The sequence below is a fragment of the Maylandia zebra genome, linkage group LG3 (assembly GCF_041146795.1).
Source record: "Maylandia zebra isolate NMK-2024a linkage group LG3, Mzebra_GT3a, whole genome shotgun sequence".
Classification (NCBI taxonomy): domain Eukaryota; kingdom Metazoa; phylum Chordata; class Actinopteri; order Cichliformes; family Cichlidae; genus Maylandia; species Maylandia zebra.
The window spans coordinates 48,904,344-48,924,863 of NC_135169.1; the positions used below are offsets into that span (position 1 = coordinate 48,904,344).

The 20,520-nt window shown below is 39.5% G+C and overlaps 1 protein-coding gene across 4 annotated transcripts in view; it reads left to right on the forward strand.

The window, feature by feature from the left end:
* The window catches only part of sorcs2 (sortilin-related VPS10 domain containing receptor 2), a 416,004-nt gene that overhangs the window by 79,829 nt on the left and 315,655 nt on the right, over positions 1–20,520 (forward strand). For all 4 annotated transcript variants that reach the window (XM_076881972.1, XM_076881973.1, XM_076881974.1 and 1 more), the window contains exon 2: positions 5,625–5,692. In XM_076881972.1, coding sequence (XP_076738087.1) covers positions 5,625–5,692 — 68 coding nt within the window. The remainder of the gene's footprint in view (positions 1–5,624; positions 5,693–20,520) is intronic.

Genomic DNA, 20,520 nt, shown 5'->3' on the forward strand with positions numbered 1-20,520 from the left:
GTGTGTGGGGGGGGGGGGGGGGTTAAAATATGAGTTCCTCCCTTTTATTCCAGACTGTGATGAATTGTTTATGCGTGTGGTCCGTTTCTGGAAAATGTGAAGCGCCCCGAAGGGATGAGGTGGGGAGGGGGGTGTCGCACACTTAGAGGGAGCACTTGTATTTCACTGTTTTCACTTTAAAAATGAATGAGTGCATTCTTTCTCCTGAGCTCCAGAGTCTGTCTTTCTTTATTTCCCCTCAGTCCTTTTTTGCCTTAAACATTTTCTCCCACTTTGTCCTCAATAGCTGATTGATAACACTCTACTGTCACATAGTGATGGGAATGTCGCATGGACAAACAGCAGCTGTCAAGCTGGAGTTCACGGTCAGCTCGGCTATGAGCTTGACTCTCAATGGGGGCTCTTGTAGCTCTTGTTTTGCATGGAGTCATCCCGGGGTCTTGACCACCCTGTTGACTTTTTCCCAATAAAGGCTATTATCTCATTGTCTGCTAGCTTACAAACAAAAAACCACACAAACTGTCTGTAGTGGATCACTGTAGTTCTGGTATTACAAAATGGTTACGAGAGTGGAATGCTTCTTTCAGTAGGTTGCAGAGGTCACCCCAAACTTCCTTGGAATTAATTATGGAATTAAGTCGAGGATGCAGAGGCACGTTTCTGTCATTACTCATGAAGAAAATAGGCTCCCAGCTCATTTTAGCTTGACGTGTTTTATAGTACTTGTTGATTCTTACAATGATTCTGTGATTTATTTGAATAGAATTACAACTGGCAGGCATTGTGCTGTATTTTCTAAAAAGACGAGGATTTTTTTTCATACTGCTCTGGTTGGATTCTTAGCCCTTGCCAATTTTGCCCTTTAGTCCAATGCGCTGTATCTGCCAAGTGTAGTCATAGTCAACATACTGCTCCATACACTAGAGGCAATACAAGCATCTGGCTCCTGTGTTGTTCTGCAGTTTTGTCAATGTGGCTAGCTACGCTACTGCCAAATAAACGCTCTCCCTGCCTCCTGCCAGTAGTGATTTATAGCCAAATACATCCTTGCCCTGTCCACTTCATCCCCAAAGAAAAATCATTTTCCAATTGAACAGAATGTGGGCCTTGAGGACTGACACTACAGGGGGATCAAGAAACGGAATATTTTGTTGGCACGGCCATGTGGATGAATGATGAAAACCTAAGACTAACAGGTCTGATGTTAAGATGTTTTTCTTTTCACTTCTCCTTTTCATGCACATGACAGTGGATGGAATTGATGTGTGCCACTCTTAGAAAGCTATAATTATAGATGTATAATGTAGACAGGGCTTACTCAGAAGCCGCAGGCAAAATGTATTTTGTGTGTGAGCAAGAATCCAAAAGGCTGTAGAGGTATGCATTTTCATGAGGATCTGCTTTTCCAACTTAGCTCTGGGAGATGATGTCTGTTCTGCATGTATTGACAGAATACGCTGCAACGCTTGGCTGAACCACGAAACCAATTCGCTGTGCTTTTATGTATTGTTAAGCTGTTCTGCTGTATCTCCAGTATTGCAAATCAATATAGTGATAGTGACATGATAAGAGACGATATAAAATAAAGCAGAGGTAAAAGTACCTTTTTGTATGGTGCCCACAAACGTGCCTGCTGCATCTTAGGATGTGTATCCATGACAACTTAGATTCTGGGCCGAGCTTTCAGCTTGATTCTCAGCAATCTAATGAACAATATAAAAAAGTTAATCAATATTACAATAAAAACAAAGGCTTGAGCCGGAGGCTTGAACGTGAATGATTAAAAAAAAAGCAAGAATGGCTTGGGGAGCAAAAGTACTAAGTGTACTGCACGATAGATCTAATCCTTGTGTCAAGGGACTATCTGCCTGCATAGTAAGAGTGTGAAGCTTTGCACCAGTGTCTCATTAGGACAAGGACAGCTGTGCAGAGGCGGACAGCCTGTTTCCAGAGACACCGCTTGAGTCACAGTAGGCCAACGAGCAATTGGAGAACACTTGCTACATGCTGTGTGACTCAGAGGGCCACACGAATGCTCAGTCAGATATGGATGCTGATCCCTCATCAGGAAAGAAAGTTTTTGTGAAAGTCAGAAAGCAGCTTGGGCGTTGACACCGAAGCTGCTACCAGTGTTGTTATCAGTCCCAGGAAGCAGCCTGCAGCTCAAGGAGATGTCCTCTGTTCCAGTTTTCTGGAATCCATCAACATCTTTGGAAGCCAAGCCCCACTGGGGTTGAGACTCGTGAGTTTGGGTTGCTTTGAGCCAAGCACCTCAAGATTCCACTGAGAGGCTTTGATGGCAGTCTGCATTGTGGAAATTGGTGTAGAACAGTCAAAGCTTCTGTTTCTCCCCAGCTGTGGAGCTCCACAGCTAAACCAACCAACGAAAAGTCTTTCAAGACACAGTTAAACACCTGCCATGCCTCAGAGGAAGGACTTTTAAAATTTTCAGTGTTTCTTTTTTATTAACCATAGCCTAAATGCTAGAGGTTCCTGACACAAGAGGGCATTATGAAAGCTCTGGGCATTACTTTATGCTAGAGGGTATTTTATGAGGCTAAATGTTCTGACAGGGATGAAAATATATTTGATAAAATGGTTGGCCTGCAGCCAAGCATCTTATTAAGTCAGCCAAGCAAGACAGTACTGCTTTCATCCTATCTGACTAAGAAATCAACCAGACGCTTGCCTCTTGTACTTGCTTCATTTTTTAGAGGCCACCCAGTCTTTTCAGTCATTGTTTTTTAAAAATTCAAGGACCTTCAACCTGAAAATAAAACCCAAAATTATGTATGGTCACCACAGAAAATATGGTGATACAGACTGTGCTTTCTTTCTACATTAAGATGTATCAGGAAAGTCTGTCGTACAGTTTGCAGCTTGATTCTCTGAGAGCAGCCACATTCACGAATTGCTGTTGGCAGCTGACTGTGGGTTGGACCCCTTGGCCAATCAAGTCCCCTCTGCCTAAGGACACGCTTGGGATTTTCACTTGCTCCTCGAAATGTAAGCCAGCCTGTCAATCACAACTCCAGGCCCTCCTGTGATCCCTGACCCACTGGTACTCTTGCCATGGCAACACAAATCCCAGTAGACTTTGATGTCAAGAACAGGAGTTCTAAAAAATATGAAAGACAAGCATCTCTGATCCAGTGCAGACACACACAGATTATGCCCTGGATCAAAATGTCTTGGCCATATGAGTAATATATTAATTTATATTATATATATTATATATATATTAATCTTTTTTTTTATTTTATGAGAAATATCAGAACCATAGTATAACTGTCCCCTAAGCCCAAAATAAATCTATATTTAACTTAAAATAAACATTTCATCTTCAAATCATCCCTCCCAAAAATCTGCTTAAGCTAATTCATACGTGCACGAAGGAGGGGAGGAGAAAAGCTTTGTATTTGCTCTCTTTGGAAGCAAAGTGGCAAGCAATGCTATTATTTGTTCAGGGTAATAGTTTCTCCAAGCAGCTTCAAGCAGAACTCAGCATAAAAATCAGCAGCAGTGCAGATGGAGTTCCCCTGCGGTTGCATATGCTTGAAATAAGGAATATGAGAGATTAGTTTCAATAGTGGCCACTCATTCGTCACATTTATGCAGTTGTATTGACTGACCAGCGGTGCTTTCAAATATAAGTATGGATTAAAAACATTCCCTCAAAGAGTGTTTGAGCCTCAATACAAAAGTGACAAAAAACAAGGGAGAAAATTACACACGATATAATTTGGGATGGGAATTATTACGAATTTAGCAGTTCCAATACTGATGTCATTTATGGATTTGATTCCTTATCAATTCTCATCGGGTTCTCAGTTACTCTAAGTCACCACCACTAAGCAGCATATCAAAGGCATTAGATTCAGGTGACCCTGAGGTACAATAGGTGTAGGCTGCTGGAGCATTCGCATGAGTATTTTTTTCCAGTTACCTTTCTCACTCACTCTGTGTTAATAGACCTCTCTGCATTGAATCACACTTGTTATTAATCTCTCGCTCCCTTCCACAGCATGTCTTTTGTCCCGTCTTCCTTCTCTCACCCCAACCAGTCGTGGCAGATGGCTGCCCCTCCATGAGCCTGGTTCTGCTAAAAGTTTCTTCCTGTTAAAAGGAAGTTCCTTCCCACTGTCGCCAAAGTGCTTGCTCATATGGAGTAATGTGATTGTTGGGGTGTATTATTGTGAGGTCGCCTTGAGGTGACTGTTGTTGTGGTTTGGTGCTGTATAAATAGAATTGAATTGAATTACATTTATGCAAATGAATTGCATGCTGTGTGGTTAAATATTTGTATGTTGAAGGTCAGGCGAGGGTGGTTCAGAGGGTTGGTTAGTTCATCTTGTAACCGGAAGGTTGCCGGTTCAATCCCCGGCTCTGTCTCTCTTGGTCATCGTGTCCTTGGGCAAGACACTTCACCTACCACCTACTGGAGATGGGCTGATGGTGCGATATGGCAGCCTCGCTTCTGTCAGTCTGCCCCAGGGCAGCTGTGGCTGCAACTGTAGCTGCCTCCACCAGTGTGAGAGTGAATGAATAGTGGAATCGTAAAGCACTTTGAGGGTCTCGAAAAGTGCTATATAAATGCAATCCATTACTATTATTTCCGCTCTTTGCTGTGGTCAGTATTGGGATCATTACTCAAAATGTAGGTAATGTATTGCACAAATTACACAGAAAACGTTTCTTAATAATAATGCAATACATTCCTCAATTGCTCTCAGGAGAAAGCAATTTGTTTTACACTTTACTCATTGCTTTACTTTTGCGTTTCTCCATAACATGATCATTGTCTCATAACTGCCATTTAACCACACAAATCTAAAGGCTAAAATTCCTAGTTACCCTGTTAGTGTATTAAATGCATTATTCTTATTTTGTTCATGTAGAAGTTACCCGTTGGGTCAAAGATATTGTGATGCCACTTGCCACAAACCTGCCACCTGCAGCCTGAAATACAACTGTGCCTCTCTCTCCCTCTCTCTCTGACAAGTTATAAATGAGTGTGAAGAAAAGTAAACTGATGCGATTAGAGGCCTGGTTCTGCATTGCTTTGATGTAAAAAAAATGATGTATGTCACTGGTGTCAGAATAATCCCACGTATAACCATGCAATCAAAACCATGTGTAACCACAGTCTGCATGAAGGTATGGACATTATCATTCAGGAAACAAAGACTGCAGGTGAAAGCACTGCTAAGGTCGGCCACACTGCTAGCTAATGCTAACTAATGTGATACGGGGTGTGGTTGCTGTTTGCAGTGTTATAGCTTGTGGAAAGTGATCTATATTGATTATAGATGAGTGTAATTAATAGTTTCAAATAGCTTTAACCTAATCTGTTTGATTATGCTCAGATCAGATTTTTTCCCCTTTAAACAGCTAGTTTATTAGTCACGACGAACATTACTAGTACAAAAAACTAGAATCACTAAGTCCACCTTAGTGACTTGAAGTAGTGCAGATAAAGCCTCGCCTTGTCATCATGTTGAGGTTTTGGGCAGCTGCTTGTAAGTCTAATCGCAGCTACCTAAAACTTAGCTCTAATTTCACTAACTAAAAAGTTCTCTAAATAACTGTCTAAATGTCTCTCTCTCCACCATGTGTTTTTGCAGGTCATCCTTATCCTAACCAAGTACTACCACGCTGACTCCACCAAGGTCCTGGAAAGCTCACTGTGGCGGTAAGCTGATCGTTTAGACACCATGTGTGCTCTTGCTGGATGTCTTTATGTCATGTCTGGCCCCACTGTCGTGCAGACCTTTCATCAGCAAATCGCTTCCCTTGAACAGGAAGGTCAGCACTGGTCTAGTTATCTCTCCGCTGTGCCTCTTCAAGGAGACAAGGGTGAGACAAGGGTGAAACAGAGCGCTAGGGCGGACAAAACATCAGCAGGCAGCTACAACTAAAGTGGTAGACCGGAGAGTGGCGCTGTGAGGCCAGAGCGGGCATCTGTTTGGGCAGATAGCATATCAGCATGGCACAGGGCAGGATGGCTGGCAACAGCAGTGCCAGGGAAAGGGGTCAAGTCTGGCTGGCACTGCTTCCTCTATTTAGCAAAGCACTTGCTCACCAAAAACCCTTCTCACTTCTCTCACATTTGAACAGTGGAAAATACAATGTATCCATTCCACACCACTTGACAACAAGTACATCTTGTTTGCAAACATATATTCCCATAGAATATTAACCTTCAACTAAATTTACTTCCTCTCCCACAGCTTTCTGAGTGCTGAAATGGAACTGAGCCTGACCTTGTAGATAATGGGGCAGAGGGACTTAATTATATTCAAATTTCCTAATAAAAACTTAGAACACAGACAAAATATTAGCTAAAATTAGACATCTAGAAGATATTCATATAGAGCAAAATGTGTCTGATGATTGTACTTAATTCATGCCATTCACCTCACCGAGGACTCCATGACTTCAAAGCTTCAGCCTCTCATTAGCTCTGACTGTTTGTCCCCCTGGAGGACTGATATGAATAATGTACATATTTTTCCCCTTCCCCTGTTGATGATTTAATTGTTGCACTGTATGAATAATGCTGGGGACTCTCTACTGGACAGCTCATTCAAGAAAGAAAAAATCCTCCAAATCACTGCCAGTTTAGATCCAGTTCACACTGAATTTAGAGAGAGGAGAAGCTGGCCTCCTGCCTGCTGCCATCACTGTCCAAAAACAGGAATTTCCATGAAATTAGCAGTATCCATACAGCTATCTGACCGTGTCTTGTTAGGCATTATCTGTGGGGTGTAACTCAAATCCTTTGTAGCTGTTAGTTTGGGATGGTGCATAGACAGCCACATTTCTACGGCCTATAGGCTTTGAAGTCCCAAGGCTGTAGGATCAAATGAGAAAGATGGGGGAGGATGAATGGGTTTGCCGTCTTACCCTGTCAGGTGGTGTTCATCTAGAAGCCAGGTTTCACACGGGGGTAAAGTTAACAACAGTGAGAGGAGAAAAGAATTTCCAGGACAGATGAGTTAATGAACTGAGGTTGTATTATCGCCTGAGTAGGCTTTTCTTGTGACTATAAGCAAAATATACTGGTACCTAGTGGAACACTTTCACTTAATATTTATGACTGACCCAACAATCTTGGATACAAATTAGTCAGTATGATTCATGTATACTCTTAAAAAAAGGACCAAAGTTAGCATTAAGATTCTGCTGTATTTACTAGTAACAGTGATTAATTGTACTATGATGGCCTTGAATGCTTGACCCCGACACTTCACACACTTACCGTTTTCATATAGGAATAACTGTTTGACTGTCAGAAAAAGCAGTTTAACAAAATGACCTAAACTCAAGCGCTGCTTACTGACTTTTTGAGACGCTTTTAATTGGATTTGGGGGACAGCTGACAAAAATCAAGAATGACATCCACATTCAATCCTGTTGCACAGAAAGGCAGACATTTTAATTATGGAGATGTCTGGTGTGATGGAACTTGAAGTCAAGTCTTTGATCCACGAAAGTGGTTTGACAGTGGACACAAAGCTAGATTTGTGCCCATTGTATTCAACTTGCTACTGTTTTTGTTACTGATTGGTTAATTTTAGTCACCAAAACTACTTGGTTAGGTGTATATCAGAGTGACAAGGCATTGTGTGACAGACCTGGGACTTGTTCTCCAGGTAAACAAAGTGATGTATAAGATGCCTGAATTGCTATATTGCCTTAATATGTGCTTACATAATGACAGTAAAGAGCCTTGAATCTTGAATTGAAAACATATGTTCAAATGTTTCTGTGAGACTAGCCTGGTACACTGAATGCTAAAGATCATCCGTGAGTAACCGTGACTTACCAAAACAAAGGCATAAACATGTCGTGATGTGGTTACCTTGGAGAAAACATGGGAAAGGCCTCTAAGCCATTGGCTAACTGCACACATTGAGCTGCCTTGCAGTTTTTCTCTAACAGTCAAGACTGTTTTCTTTTAATCAAACAGATAAACAAGTGGTAATCTTGTAGTTTAACAAAAATCCTTATTTTTCTTTGTCTTATTCCTTATATTTATCTTTATATTTATTCTGGAAGACACTGGAGGATTTCTACATGTCTGTCTTTCATTTTGGTATGACTGGCTCAAGGACCCATGCTATAGCATGGCTGATAAAACAGCTCCAAACATCTTGACTCATGAGAATGGCTCTTTGTGAAGGGAGAAGGGAAAAGTGGCAACAGGCATGAATCTTTTACTTGTGTTTCCACAAGTCCACATGTTAAAATAGAATATTTACTTGTACAAAGATTACTCAGATTCATCCGTGTAAGGCAACGCGAATACCTCTTGGCAACAGGTTGTCTTTCCCTGATTCATTGTCTTTTCATTTTGTTTAGGCCTCGGCCAATAATTGCTTATGTATCAGCAGTAATGTCATAATATTTTTCCATTCGCCAGAGTTGCAGTCAGAGTTTTGTACTACTGTGGGTTAGGTGTTTTAGCTCTAAGCAACTAAGGTCTAAATGTGATGTCTGAACATGTGTTTTGAATGTCCACCTTCAAGCCTGTAGATAAAACCAGTTTTCTTTGCCTCCTGCTCGCTGCTCTAATCTCCCTCCAAGAACTCTGAAGCTTTGTTTGTCTTTGTAGTCTTGACACACTTTGACTTTTTGAAAACATGCTTGGTGTTACATACAAAAACTAGTTGAAACATTGCTGAAAGGGTAACATAATTTCTAAATCCTGCTCATTCTGGCTCTTTTAAAATACTTAAAGTAGCCAGTCAAACAAAAATATGTATTATTATCAGATTGTCAATTCTGGTAAAACACTCATTCCATTACCTTTAAAGCTACTTTTGGCTGCTGCTTAATTTGACAAAGGCTTGCCACAGCACATCACAGTGTTGCGTGCTTGATTTGGCAGGGTATTTTGGGTTGGTCCTTCCTGTTGTAACCCTAAAAGAATTTGTGTTTCTTCCCAGGACTCACCCATGGATTGTTGCTCATAAGGCAAATGTGGAAACCACAACACTTTGGAGTCAGGCGCAAATCAAAACGTTTAGTGCGTTAATTTCAAGATATGAACATGAATTAAATAGCTAGCTACTGGAAGCACCGATGACCCTATATAATGTAAAAAAAAATTCTACTCCATCACTCAGCTTTTAATATTTTTCAGTCCTGGTCTCTAAAGCGTTTGACAATGGCGGACAGTGTAGAGAATGCAAGGCAATACATAAACCCACGATATATTCCCACTCAGTCTTGCTCAAGGACACCAAAACAGGATATGTAAGGTCTTCTACCATGTATTATTTATTTATTTATTCATTTATTTATTTTTTACATCAGGTAGAGCTTCAGAGCAAACAGAAAGAAAGGCGCTTGGAGATTAGGCAAAGATGTGAGGATTTTGCCAGTGCATTACCAAACAACGTGACGACTGCAGGCTGACAGAACTCATCTTTAGACTCTGTGTTGCTCTGAGTGGAGCCATGAAAAACTCAGTAAACCTTTTTGATCCTCACACTGAAGGAGCAGATGTGCACTTCACTTTTTTGGCTTTGAATACTCCGTGCAAGTGTTTCTTATTTTTAGATGATACGTAGAACTTCACATGTTGGGCAGAGTCTGTCCTCTGTTTGCGATCTGGTGGCGAGTATGTGTTACAATGTGATATTTTGGTCAGATTATGAGTGAATTCATGTTTATACAAAAACAAATAAAAGGAGGATACATACTACAATTGCTCTTGTTGCACACTGGTTCAAACACTGGCTGTTTAAAGCTTCACCTCTTAGAGCTACTGCTTATGGGACTGCAGCTCACACTAGTCAAATGCAAGCATTTTACCCTCAGTTTTGCTTTAAAATATATTTAGCCCCAACTAAACTTTTACTACTTTATTTCTTAAAATAAATATTTAATTGCACTTTAAAAACCCATGTTGATCACATTTTCACTTTCTCATCCATTACTCTAAAATGATCTAACCCAGGATACCAATATGTAATCCATGTCCTCCTATGCTCATCACACACTCCCATAAACACGGTTTTGGTGTTAGAGTGGAGGGGGTATTTATAATTCATGCCATCTTCACACATCTTTTGAAGAGGCGAAGAGGGCTGGTAGCCATCGTGCTGGGGGGCTTCACTGTTTCATTATGGATGAATAGATCGTCTGACAGCCTGGCACTTCTATGTACAGTACATCAAGCACACCATGGTTTCACAAACACAACTGCTGACAGCATGTGCATCATGTACTGCTCAGTTGTCAGATATGCACAACTGTCTTATCAACTATAACCACAGAGCCAGTTTTAATAGATGATGTTCAATTTTAAAATTAATAAATAAATATGGAAAACATCAGTTCAGCCAAAATTAAATTTTTTTGTGTAATATTATAGATGTGTATGGATTTCTTTGTTTCTCTTTTTATTCATTTTCACTTCTAAGAGTATATTATAATGTATGTGGTTTCCAGTACTCTTTAAAGAAAAGTAAGAGGAGCTAATAAACAACCTTATAGTAAACTACCTTACTAACCTTTGCAAATGATCAGTTAGCTGTTTTACAGTTAGTGTTACAAAAATTTTTAAGATAAAAGACAAATGGAGATTAGCCTATAATTAGCTTCACAGCTACAGTGATGGCTTTTTAAGTAATAGTTTAATTACTGACACCTTGAAGGCCTGTGATAGATAATGGTGATAGATTCATCATGAAGGTAAGATAAAAGATAAGATTAAAACATTAACAAATTTTATTTGTAATGAAATTCATGATGTCATTACAAGGTATGGTTAAACACAACCCTGACTCTTTGTCAGCTTGGCTACAGAGCTGGAAAGAATGGGGATGTCTAGGACAGAGGGCGATGGATTCTTTGACCACATTTTAACACAATATCGGGGAGTGAAAAGGAAATAGAAGAATGCATGAGGAATGCAGACGGAGTGTATTGCTGCCAGTTCTTAAGAACAAGAGTGATGTGCAGTGGTGTTGTAAGTAAAAGAGGGATAACAATGATGAGCCATATGATGAAGCTATGAGAAAGCAAGGTTAAGAAGAGTAGTGACAGTCAGTGAGCAGCATTATAGCTTCATGCACTACAGAACAATACAGATGCAATGTTTTTGGTTTAAGACTGTTGATGGAGACACCTAGAGGACAGCAACACTGTCTTGAGGTGTGCGGTAGCAATGATTCAAGGTGGGAGTGCAATTACACCTCTGAGCTGCTTCCTGCTTGCAGTGGTGATTGGCAGATAAACAGATGAGGTCAGGCTGAAGTCTCTGTGGACTATGAGGTTCATAGATGACATTGTGAATTGTAGCGAGGTGGCAGCGCTGAAGATATTAAGATTTCCACTAGGAGTGAACATGATGGAGAGGATTATAAAAGAGTATATCAGAAGGACAGCTCAGGGTGACCAGTTTAGAGACAAAGTTAGTGAAGCAAATTATGGACTTCTATAAATTTAAACAGCTACCTTGTGACTAACAGTAATGTCAAGATGGGCTGAAGCCATCTTTTTTATACACTCCGTCAATGCCCTGGAATAAGCAGGGAAAGTCTTGCAAGAATTGGAAATCCTACAGGTGCTGAAGCATCTGCTCGTATTGTTGGATATGCAAGCAGGTGGTTTTAAAGTTGTGGCTGATCAAAGCAGTGAACAGTAACATAGAGAGGCAAGTAGAGAGTACAGAGGCAGTGAAACCAGCGATAAATCCATACAGCTAATTGTGTATCTGCTTTAATTTGACTCAGTGTTTTGAAGTTGTTGCTTTGAGGCTTTTTTAGTCCAGGGGTAGCATCACAGCTCTAGCTCACTTCCCACTTTGATGCCTCCTTAATCAGTTTGTTTCAGAAGCGGAGTGTGTGTGTGTGTGTGTGTGTGTGTGTGTGTGTGTGTGTGTGTGTGTGTGTGTGTGTGTGTGTGTGTGTGTGTGTGTGCAACCTTACACACACACACAGTCATTCCACCATTACAAATGTGTTGATGATTAGCTCTCCCTGGGGTCCAGATCACATTTCCCCAAACTAAACCATGAGAGAGCCACAAAGTAGAAACACACGCTTTTGGGCTTAATCAAGACAGCGTGTTTCATTTCCCTTGTCCTTCTCTTTCCTTCTTTAACTCATCCTCCCCTCACTTCAACTTTATTTATTTTAGATTAATTCAGAACATTTTATTTCTTTCCCTTCTGTCTCTTTGTTCTCTCTGTGTTTCTGCCTCCGTCCAGATGGTCAGGGGTGGTGTAAATACTTAATCGAGGCTAGAGCATCGTCTTCCCTTCATCCCTACACACTTCACCTCCACCACCTCATCACCTCCCTCTTTCATGAATATTTCACAGCCTGGAGAGAAAGACAAAGAGAAGGAGAGAAGGAAAAAGACAGAGGTCTGCTGGTTACTTAAGATGGTAAGCAGGCAGTCTGTTCTCTAAACACAAGTGGTTCGGACCAGAAAACAGCTCTCTGGGGTCTTACCAATGTCCTGAGAGGATCTAGATCTGTATAAAACTTATTGAAACATTAAGATAAACAAAGAAATCTTAAACCATACTAAAGATTTAGAAACATTCTGATTAAATTACTTGATGAAAGAGTGTAAAGAAGGTATGGCATGACATAGAAAAGCCATCTCTATAGGACGAGACTCGACTCCCATCTGCATCTAAAGGACAAAGGTCACTTTTTCGAGGATGCCAATGTCCACATTTTGGACAGAGAAGACAGATGGTTTGAAAGAGGAGTGAAAGAAGGCATCTATGTCCACTGTGAACAATCATCTTTGAACAGAAGTGGTGGCTTACGACACCAACTGTCTGCCATCTAAAATCAAGTTTTGAGATCCCTTCCCAGACGCTTTAACTCAGTTCTTGGGTCATTTGACCTTAGTAGATCACATGATAGCGTGGGGATAGTCTTAATAAAAATATTAAATGCGACTCTTGCTGTACTGTTGGAATTTGCACCACTGAAACAGGCTGAACCAATTAAAGCAATTATTTGGAAGATTTTTGAAACCCAAACACAAAATACACTCATGACAGCAGCTAGCAATGTGGGATAGGAAAGCAATGAGAAAGTGAGCACTGATTGCACTGTGTTCTGTTTTTATTCAGCACATAATCATTTCTGCAACATTTCACAAGTGCAACACTTACAAATGAATCTCACTGAAATACTCTGAGAATGGATAGACAGTATATTCTAGGAACTCATTCTTGTTTTACACATACTCATGTGTGACCCCCTCATTCATTCGACCTGTAATTTTTTTTATGCTCTTCTGATATGAAACCAAAACACAAGCCATTACCAAAAGGCACCAATCACTGCTAACTTTCTTCTCCAAAGTTAGCAGTGATTTTCCCCTAAAAAGTGAACATATAAGCATTTGTTTTGCTTATGAAACATCATCAGACAAATTATAATTGTAAGAGTAAGTAATATTAAGCACTTTAAACAAAAGGTCATACTCTTTCTACCATTTATTGAAATTTGTTGGTAATAAGCAACAAATACACTGTAAAATAACATTTAAAGTTTGGGGTGCGATGCTTACAAAACAAGCAGAATATGGATGCGGGGCTTAGTAGATGGAGATGGATGTAAAGGATGGTGGAGGAAACCTCACTATCTGATTGGTCCTGCAACGTGGCCATGTATAGCACATTATACCATACAGTCTTTGTTAATGGGAAATAAATAAATATACATCATGCAGTTTTTCCACCTTTCACCCACCAAACTCCCCATCAAAGAAGGGCTTAATGACTGACTCTTTTTTTTGTGGGAAATCATTCAATTCAATTCAATTTTATTTATACAGCGCCAAATAACAACAACAGTCACCTTTAAGGTGCTTTATATTATAAGTGGATTAACACTTTGAGAAAAAACAATAATGCATAGAGAGAAAAACCCACCAATCATATGACCCCCTATAAGCAAGCACTTTGGCGATAGTGGGAAGGAAAAACTTCCTTTTAACAGGAAGAAACCTCCAGCAGAACCAGGCTCAGGGAGGGGCGGGGCCATCTGCTTCGACCAGTTGAGGTGAGAGAAGGAAGATAGAATTAAAGACATGCTGTGGAAGAGAGACAGAGATTAATAACAAGTATGATTCAAAGCAGAGAGGTCTACATCATGATACAGTTTTATCAGTTTTATTATGTTTATGTAAGATCTGAGTTTCCTAGCCCTGCAAGATGTCACCTGACATTAAAAAATGAAATATAATTGCAGAATGTAAAACTTTTAACAAGACATGGATTTCAAAGTTGGTTTTGTTGTTGTTGTTTTTTTTTACTGATATCAGAGGTAAATGTGATTAGTTGGGGAGAGCACATTGTTCTGTTTATAAACTTTAATTTTAACCACCATTATGTGACTAAACATGCAGAGTAAAACAAAAACTTAACTGAGCCAAAGTAAATGTGCACATGTGAACTATTGCTAGCAAAGCTGCGTAAGCAACAAGGATTTCTTAGCAAGCATTACACATCCAGGGATGGAGCAGTCATCCCAGCTTTGTGATTTCCCCAAAAATCACAATAACAAGTAAACTTTTCTCAAAGTGTTAATTCACTTTTTCAAGTAAAAAAAAAAAGAGGATTCTTTTCACTGAATACAAAAAACACTACAAATGGAGTAATTAAACAACAATAACATTAGCAATAGCACTTTGTATAAAGTTGAAAGTCTATGACGTTTTGCAGAAACATGCAATTTTTTGTTCACAAATGGTTTTTGGAATTTTGATTAATTAGTTTTTTTTAACTATGTCTGTTTTGTTTTTCATTGTCTGATTGTAACATCTACTCTAATAAGTAGCACTTAATGAAGAAATAAAAATACTACTGAGCAGAACTGATTTTAATTTATTGGTGCAGTGCCAACACTTTCAGTTTCTCATGTGGCCCTTTGGGAAAATTAACTGCCCACGCCTCTATTACATGTATGTTATGCACGTTTCCACATGTTTTTGGCATATGTATGGGTAGCAGTCAGATCATTTTCACACTGCTGCAGCTGAGCAGGGCCATGAGCCCAACCATCTGGAAAACGTTTCCCATTTCCTCAAACATTCTTCCTGCAATGAATACATGTCCACAACTGCACACAGCTGGAAGAGAGCAGGAGAGAGGGAAAATGTGAGAGTTCATAGCCAGAGAGTTCAAGGCTGTCAGACAATCATTCTTTCTTTGTCACCGCTATCTGCCTTCCATTTGTTATCTTTCTGCTAAAAGGACACTCTGAATTCTGGACCACATACGGTAGAATAATGCACATCAAACCTGTTTAACCTTTTGCATTTGGTGCTCAAAATATAGATAGCTTTGTCTACTTTTTATTCTCTTTATGAAGTAACTGTCCTATCTTTTTAATGTACCCGTCTTGGTTCGGACATTAGAGGGAAAAAAAGTATTCAGTCACTTAAAACGCAAATCCAGGGGCTGCTGTTAAAGAAAAGTACATGCAAGCAGGGTGTCATGCACGCAAGGCTTTATCCTCACAAGCAAGGCGTGTCGGGGTAAAGCCAAAGTTTCAGTTGAAAAATATTTTATTTTATGATCAGCAGGGTGTGGAGAAGTTAGCTGGAAATTATCTGGAAGTACACACTCTTGTTTAAACATGTACACACACAAACAAAGTCTAAGATGTATACAGCAGAAAACAGAAACTGAGCCTTTAGTTTGTACCTGGAGCAGGTTTGCTCTCTCAGCTGACGACAGACACAGTGACACCGCAATGAAAAACAATCACACAGCCTACAAGTTTGGTATTTTTCCCCACCAAAACTGCTTCTGGAATGAAATGACAGGTGTGTGTGTGTGAATGTGTGTGATAATGGCTGGCGGTTTGCTCTAATCTAATAAAAGCAGTTGATGTACTTGGATGGGTTTTGATTGTGTAACTATAAAGCTGAAACTGCCCATTTGGCCAATGGTAGTCAGTGCTAAGTAGCTTTGAGTGTTGTAAACCAACACCTTGTACCATAATTACTGTACAATACAAGGGTGCGTGAATGATTTGGTTAAGTGGGAATGAAGGTGAAGAAAGTTGGGACTTTAGAGGAAGGACTGTGGTCTTGAATGTTTAATTTATAATGGACAATCCAGATTTCCTGTTGAAACAGCACTGTTCTACTTTTATTGGCATAAAAAGACAACATAAGGTCCAAAATAATATTTCCTATTGAAGCTCAAAAAATGGTTCAAGGAACATGTTTTTGCTTACAAGCTACTTTAAACAAGTGTGTGTCATTCTATGCACTTTAACTGTTTACTCAGTTATGAAACACGTGACTGACAGGGGTATTCGCTAGGATTGCTGCAAGCTGTGAAATAAGACTGTCATCATAAAGGTTTTCATGTTTTAGTACCTTTTTTTAGAAGATTTGTGTCAGAACAAGGATTCATCTAAAAGCTGCAGGACAGTCACTCTCCAGGACTGGAGTTGGACACCCCTGCCCTAATACATCAAGTAGTCCATTTGTAGCCAAATTAGACGATACTAAAGGCATTGTAAGAGAGACTTGGTACTCAAAAAGTCTTCTTCTTATTCCAGCTGCTCCATTTAGGGGTCACCACAGCAAGTGGTCTGCCTTTTCCTCACCCTATCACCAGTCCTCTTCTGTCACACAAACTCTCTACTTGTCCTGCTTCACTACATGGACCTCTTCTGAGGTCTTCCTGTTATCCTCCTGCCTGTCAGCTCCCTCTTCAACCTTATCTCTCTAACTTTGTTTCCAAACCGCTCACCATGAGCTGTCCCTCTGATATACTCATTGTCCGTTCTGGTCAGTCCCTGTGAAAATCTTAATATCTTTAAGGTTCTCACTGACAAACGTCAGTGAGTTACTCCACCTCTGTCTTTTTGTCAGCAAACCATACATCATGGCAGGTCTCAGTACCATCTTGTAAACGTCCTTTTCACTCCTGCTGGTATCCTTCTCTCACAATTCACCCCTGATGTTCACCTCAATCCACTCCACCCTGCCTGCACTCCTCTCTTGTGCACTCTCCATAGTTTTGGATGTTTTAACCCAAGTATTTAAACTCATCTACCTTCACTAGCTCTACTCACTCCATGTTCACCTTTCCACATGCTTCCCTCTCATTGACAAACTTACTGACTTCATTTCTCTTCTCCAGTGCATATCTCCACCTCTCAGAGTGTTCATTTAATAACTGCATAACACCAGGTTATGGCAACAGCAGGCTCTACCTCAGAACCTCTTAAATATAGAGATGGTTATTGAGGACATTTAAATACACTAGCTAGCTAAAAAAGTCAGTTTTCAACATGCAGGGTTATAACTGTACAGAGACATATTGTAACCCATACCCCGATCTTTTCCTAATTTGAATCAATAAGTTTAACTTAGCTGTTTTAGGTTTCTAAACCAAAGACAAAAAATAAAAATGAAATTAAAGTCAGCAAAACAAAACACAGTACAAAACAAAAGCTTCCAACCTGGCCGAGAAACTTAAGCTAGCACCCTCCTAAGCCTTATCTTAATACTGACTTCAGGTTTGGGGTTTGTTTTAAGAGAAGTTGTAAATTTTCACTATAACCACAACATACTCTAAGTAATAAATAAAGTAATAAATAATCAGTATTAATATCCTTTTGTCCTTATTATTTTCTCTGGAATCATAAGAGCATCAATTTATGTACAGAAGGCAGTGGACCCTGGGCACCTGTAACAAATCTCTAAAGCTGAAGCTGAGAACAAAGAAGAGAAGTTGAAGACTGTGTCCTCACAAAGCCTGACATTCCACAGGAGGTGGAATTCTTTCACCAGGCACACACACACACACACACACACACACACTGTCACACCAGAGTGGGCGAACTCTTTTATCTGAATAGCCTTGGCATTCCCCATCTCTCCATCATCAGTAGCAGTTTAGTGGTCACACAGAGCTCTTCATAAAGTTTATTTATGACCTGGCCATCATCAGAACAATGAGCCTTTCAATAACAAGGCACGGATAATTACCATAAAACAATGGACATTACTGCCTTAATGATGTTGTTAAGATATGCGCACTGCAACCATTGTATGAGCTTCTGATGTGAAGTTGCGGGCCTGACCGAGGATGCAGGCAGGAGGGTTAGGCACTTTTTCTAAGCATGCATGATGAAGTGAAATGTTGAATGGTGGTTCTGTGAAGTATGAGAAGAGTGCTGAGTCAAGAAATTACATAACATCTTCAGAGGGCACCTGATTTATTCAAATAAAGGAAGTGTTTCAAGTGTTTGATTCTGTTCATCTGGACGTAGCGTTTTCAGTGAGAGAAACATTTCATCACTCATCCAAGTGACTTCTTCAGTCTCAGCTGACTGCAGGTTTCGCCAATCTTATAAACAGTACATTTGCATAATGACTGAAACCAGCTCACTGAAGGAACAATGAGCTGGGAGGTCAGTTCCTTGATCATCAATATGCAAATTCTCATGACCATTGATCAACAACCACTGATCAAAGCTTTTTCTGTTCCAACCATCCACGCGCTTCCGCTTGTCCATTTCAGAGCTATTTGCTAACTAGCGAACAAGTTGCTAAACTAACAGCTGCTGGAACTTATAGCTGGCCGGTTATCAGCTGACTAAGGTACTCACCTGTGAAAACCAATGATGGCTGAGGAAGTTAAGGAAATTAAAAAGTCGCTTGACTTCCTTCAAATTGCTTGACAGTGACAAAGAGGAATATAAAATGGATGTTGTGGCCAACAGCTTAAAATAATTCTTTCTTGTTGTTGACCAAATTTAGCAAGAAAAATCACTGATCCTGGGCTAACAGAGGGAAATCTGGATACTTTGATAGGTAGAAATGTTTTCTCTGTGTTCCGTGTGGCTATGAATGAAAAGGAAATTTTCAAATCTGATAATAAGAAATCTTAAAATTGTAATGATATTTGTATGTCTATGCTTAAAAAAGGTCACTTAGGGCATTAAAAAAAACCTTTACAAACATTTTTAATCTATTATTTCAAGCCTATGTATTTCCTGACAAAATGAAAACAGTAAAAATTATACCACAGCTCAAATCTGGCAACAGACACCACTTTACAAACTACAAGCATGTTTCTTTAATACTTCAGTTTTCAAAAACCCTTGAAAACCTGTTTTGCAAAAGTATGCCAGTAAGTAAAGGATTGACTCTAAATCACTATTATCATTATTAGACTCAATAGATTACATCACAAACTCAATAGATAAAAACAAACAACAACAACAAAAAGAAAATGTGGTAGACTGTTTGATCCAATAGATCATTATGTATTAATTAAAAAAAATGAAAATAACATCAACTCGACATACGTGTTAACAGTATTAAAACTGACACTGTGTAATATTTTCTGCTCTGCTGAGACATATACTGGAAGAGATGACTACACAAATGAATAGTTGAATTGAAATTGAAAATTTGGCTTAATAAAAACAAATTATCATTAAAATTGAACAAAACGAATGTTATATGAAAATAGCAAATTAAATTCACATGGAAACAATGTTTAAAAATGTATTTATTTATTCATGTTTTGAGGTAAAAACATGGAGTTGTAAGAATATGATAATATTGTTATTGTTGTCCATGTTTATATTTATAAGTAAGCTGGATAAGTAATACATGATGACTTATGGACCAGGGGTGGGATTAAATAAGTGTGACTCCTTTTTACATATGGAGACTAAATCAGCAAAGCTGGTGCTAGAATCTCGGGTATTTTTGCTTTATTCTTGTATCCTTTTCGTACAAGCTTTAGTACAAATAAAGAAAAATAAAGCTTGTGTTGTTTTTTAGTTCATTGTTTTGATTTAGTCACCACAGCACTGCTTGCATCACTGCAGGGCAACCTGCATGTGGGGAATAAAGCCTTGATTGATTGACTGATTGCCATAGCTTGTATAAAAGTTCTACAAAAACTATCAATTTGGTATTAACTGCAGATGAGAACAACCAGCAACTTACTCACTAGTGTCGAGACTTCAGTTCATAATTGTTAGTCTGCCGGCCTATCATCCACTCATGGTTCTTGCACTTGCTACAATCAGCTGATTTCAGGAGGAAAATAGTGTGACATACTTCAGCTGGATATGGACATTACTTTTATTTCTATGGCACAAAAAGGACTAGACTGTGAAAGTAAAGTGAAAACGACATCCAGGCAGAAACAACGATATTAAGCTTCTAGCACAGTGGTTCCCAACTTTTTTTGCTGGGCCCCCGTTTGTTTTACAAGAAAAATGCCCCCCCCCCCCCGCACAAATACATCCTCCAACCACGAACACCCATATTTTGTTTTCAAACTCCATTGCGATTTCTTTCACACACGGAGGGTTTTTTAAAACTCAGTTTTTGCGTGTACGTGTGGATGAGGAATACGGAGGGGGAACAAATTGTGGCAGGATCAGCCTGATGTTATTTGTATCCCACGGTAACTTTACTGTATAAAGAGCTAACATCTCCAAAATGTCAGGAGTAGTTAGTCATTACAACAAGTGTTTGTGAACTAAA